General features: G+C 49.5%; 1 protein-coding gene across 1 annotated transcript in view; it reads left to right on the forward strand.

Annotated features, from left to right (window-relative positions):
• The window catches only part of LOC110298254 (kallikrein 1-related peptidase b8), a 4387-nt gene extending 1898 nt beyond the window's left edge, over window positions 1-2489 (forward strand). The window contains exons 2-5 of the mRNA XM_021167389.1: window positions 259-418; window positions 1395-1681; window positions 1778-1914; window positions 2288-2489. Coding sequence (XP_021023048.1) covers window positions 259-418; window positions 1395-1681; window positions 1778-1914; window positions 2288-2443 — 740 coding nt within the window. The 3' untranslated portion in view covers window positions 2444-2489. The remainder of the gene's footprint in view (window positions 1-258; window positions 419-1394; window positions 1682-1777; window positions 1915-2287) is intronic.
• The last annotated feature ends 1323 nt before the right edge of the window (window positions 2490-3812 follow it).

Below are 3812 nucleotides of genomic sequence, written 5' to 3' on the forward strand. Positions count from 1 at the left end.
TCTCTCTCTCTCTCTCACTTCCCTGTCTTCCCTTAACCCAAAACTATAAAGTGACCTGACATTATACCCAATTCCTGATTCAAGAGTTATTTCTGTACACAAAGCATTCATCTCCCTATCCAGGACCAGCCATATATGGGTCCCTTCCCCCAGATCCCCTGGCCATGTACCCAGATCCCAGCCCTGATTAGCTGTTCCCCTAAAGGTGCACCTCCCTACATGTGCCAAATCTCCCATCCCTGATTTCCCCTGTTGCAGATGCTGTACCTCCTGTCCAGTCTCGGGTGGTTGGAGGATTTAACTGTGAGAAGAATTCCCAACCCTGGCAGGTGGCTGTGTACTACAACAAGGAACACATTTGTGGGGGAGTCCTGTTGGACCGCAACTGGGTTCTTACAGCTGCCCACTGCTATGTCGAGTGAGTAAGGGTGGAGACAGGAAAGCAGGGTGGCAGCCAGAGATCATGACTCCAGGACAGGCTGGGGTACTGAAGGGCAGGGGAGTGGGACTGGCTAAAACTATCCATGACCTCCTGGGTCTCTCTTTACTCCTCCCTCCAGGTTTGTGTTCAGAGTCCTGTTTCTTTTTTCTTTTTTCTTTTTTTTTTTTTTCTGTCTTATTGTCAGACAGCTCCTGTCTGTATTTACATCTTACTGTCTCCGTGGCCATCTGTCATTGTGTGTGTGACTCTGCCCACACCTGTCTGGGTCTGGGTCTTGTGTGTTCTCTTTTATCACTACTGACCATAGTGGGGGCCAGGCCCAAAGGGCTCCTGAGGATAGAACGTGCTGTCCCTGAGGATAGACTGTGAGAGAAGTCCTCACTCTCCTCAGGGCAGCTCTGCCTTTAGGACTTTCTGTCCACTCTGAGGACACACAGAGAAGGGCTGGTCAGAACTGGAGCTGGGTAAGGTAACTGAGTACAGAGAGCTGGATGCTGAGGAGGGAGGGGAGGGCTCAGACCTTGTTCTACAGGCCAGGTCTTACATGCTAGGGAAGTTCAGCCCTGTCCTACCTGCACCTGAGCAGCTCTCAGGCCTGCTGCTCCTTCCTGCCCCCTCTTCGCTTGTCTTCTGTTTCTGTCTTTATCTCTTTCCGTCTCTCTGATTCTATATGTATGTATGTATGTGTGTATGTATGTATGTATGTACGTATGTGTGTGTTTGTGTATGTATGTAAGTATTTATGTATGTATGTATGTGCCTTTCTGTCTCTGTTTGTTTTTCTGTATCTTTTTCTGTGTGTGTGTGTGTGTGTGTATCTTTCTGTCTGTGTATGTTTCTGTCCCTGACTCTCTTCCTTCCTCCCTCCCTCCTCCCCCACCCCTTCCTATTTACTCTATCCAATCTCCCCATTGCCTCCTCTCACTTGCTCCATCTCTTCCCTGGCCCCCAGGAAGTTTGAGGTTTGGCTGGGCAAAAACAAGCTATTCCAAGAGGAACCCTCTGCTCAACACCGATTGGTCAGCAAAAGCTTCCCTCACCCTGGCTTCAACATGAGCCTCCTGATGCTTCAAACAATACCTCCTGGGGCTGACTTCAGCAATGACCTGATGCTGCTCCGCCTCAGCAAGCCTGCAGACATCACAGATGTTGTGAAGCCCATCGCCCTGCCCACAAAGGAGTCCAAGCTGGGGAGCACATGCCTAGCCTCAGGCTGGGGCAGCATTACACCCACCAAATGTGAGTCTTCTCCAAGGAACACATCTGAGTGTGGAGGAGGGGCAGAGAACACTGGACTGGGCCCTGCTCACCACCCACTTTCCCTCTGATGTACAGGGCAAAAGCCAGATGATCTCCAGTGTGTGTCCATCAAGCTCCTGCCTATTGAGACCTGTATAGAAAACCACAATGTGAAGGTGACAGATGTCATGCTGTGTGCAGGAGAGATGGGTGGAGGCAAAAACATTTGCAAGGTGAGACAGACCCTCCCTGCCATGAAGTGAAGGGCTGAAAGCTGGAACTGAGGTTCTTGGTTCCCACTTCAACACCCTGACTAGGCAGGCTCTTTGCATCCTTCCCTATGGAAGGGATGCACCCTGGGAGGGGAGGATCCTGTAGCTGGTACTATTTCTCCTCTGTGATTTGTCTTAGGGGACAGTCAAATCCACCCTGAACCACAACCCCATGTCCCTGGAAGAGATGGCCACCCAAGAGCTGGATTCCCTCACCTACTGATAGAGCTATCTTTAGAGTCCCTGTATTAATCCCCTTGGGAGTCAGTTCCAGGTTGTCTACTAGAATCCAACTGCCAGGTCCTGCCTTACTCCTGTCCCTGTCGTTCTTTAGGGTGACTCCGGAGGCCCACTGATCTGTGATGGTGTTCTCCAAGGTATCACATCAATTGGCCCTATACCATGTGGTAAACCTGGTGTGCCAGCCATGTACACCAACCTTATTAAGTTCAACTCCTGGATAAAAGATACTATGACGAAAAATTCCTGAGTGTCACATTGTCCCATGTTCTCAATAAAACCCACCATGAAGCAAATGAGTTTAAGGTCTGACATTCTCTGTCCTACTAGAGTGAGGTACACAACCAAGGTTCCCTCAGCTGAGGTCAGGACTTCCAAAGTGGATTAGCAAGGGACAGGTGGACATGTACTGTTGGCTAAGGACATGGGGTTGAGACAAATGCAGACAAAAGGCTCAGACCAACTCAGGGATGCCACTTGAGTCTCCTCTGGCAAGGAAAATGCTCAGATAACAGAGGAAAAGGCTAGAGAGATCAGAATGAGAGACTCCAGCAAGGCCTGACCCTATACTGGAAGCCGAAGGGATGATAAACAGTCAGACAATGCGAATTCAGACTGACAACCTGGGTTTCTTGATTTGGGCTGGGGTGTTAATAAAGCCTTGACTCACTGGAGAAGGGTCTGTCCCCAGAAGGCAAGGGCTAGGTAGGCTGCAGTGTCTCTGCTCCCAGGGGCCACTGGAGGGGATTTCTTTGGTAAGGCTAGACCTAAGGTTGAGGAGTGACTTAGAACCATGTCCTGTGGGACAGAGAATCACCCATCTTGGGAAAAGGGCCACACTACTGCTTCTGCTCAGGACCACAAACCACTGTCTGTTTAGAGGGACATAGCCACAGCTAAGAGTTCTGAGAACTTCCAGAGAAGGGCCAGAGAAGGACAGAAGACTAGACAGAACTAGAAATCTAGCCACAACTCTGGGTAGGAGGAAGCTCTGAATTTCAGTGGAGGAAACCCAGTCACCACCGTCCTTGCCAACACATATTGATGCCAATGCTGAGGAAACTGAAGATGAAGTCTATCTTGTTCAAGAGGCAGACAGTTCAAGACTGGTCAAAAGGAGAGGAACATGGTGGGCAGGAGGATGAGGCATAGTGCGAGGGCCAGAAATATGAAGCCTTTGTTCATGTGAATGTAAACTGGGGAAGGAAGTTGGAGAGATGACTCCAGACATTCTAATCTACCTCTCTCTCTCTCTCTCCCTTTCTCTCTCTCTCTCTCCTCTCTCTGTCTCTCTCTCTCTCTTTCCCATTCTCTCTCCTCTCGCTCTGTCTCTCTCTGTCTCTGTCTCTCTCTGTCTCTGTCTCTGTCTCTCTCTAGCTCTCTCTCTCTCTCCTTCCTCTCACACCATGAGGATCCCAACCTAGGTACTCCAGGAGATGGGGAAGAATGCCTTTTCGTATCCTGCCTGAGCATTTTAGAGGCAAATAAATCTTATCTCTTTCCAAATAAAGGTAAAAGCAGTCAACTGTGTTGGTGTTGTGTCTTAGTTGGCAGAATATTTGCCTAGATATGAGCTTCCTGCATTTCATCTTCGGCACTGTGCTGAGCTGAGTCTGCAG

The sequence above is a fragment of the Mus caroli genome, chromosome 7 (assembly GCF_900094665.2).
Source record: "Mus caroli chromosome 7, CAROLI_EIJ_v1.1, whole genome shotgun sequence".
NCBI lineage: Eukaryota > Metazoa > Chordata > Mammalia > Rodentia > Muridae > Mus > Mus caroli.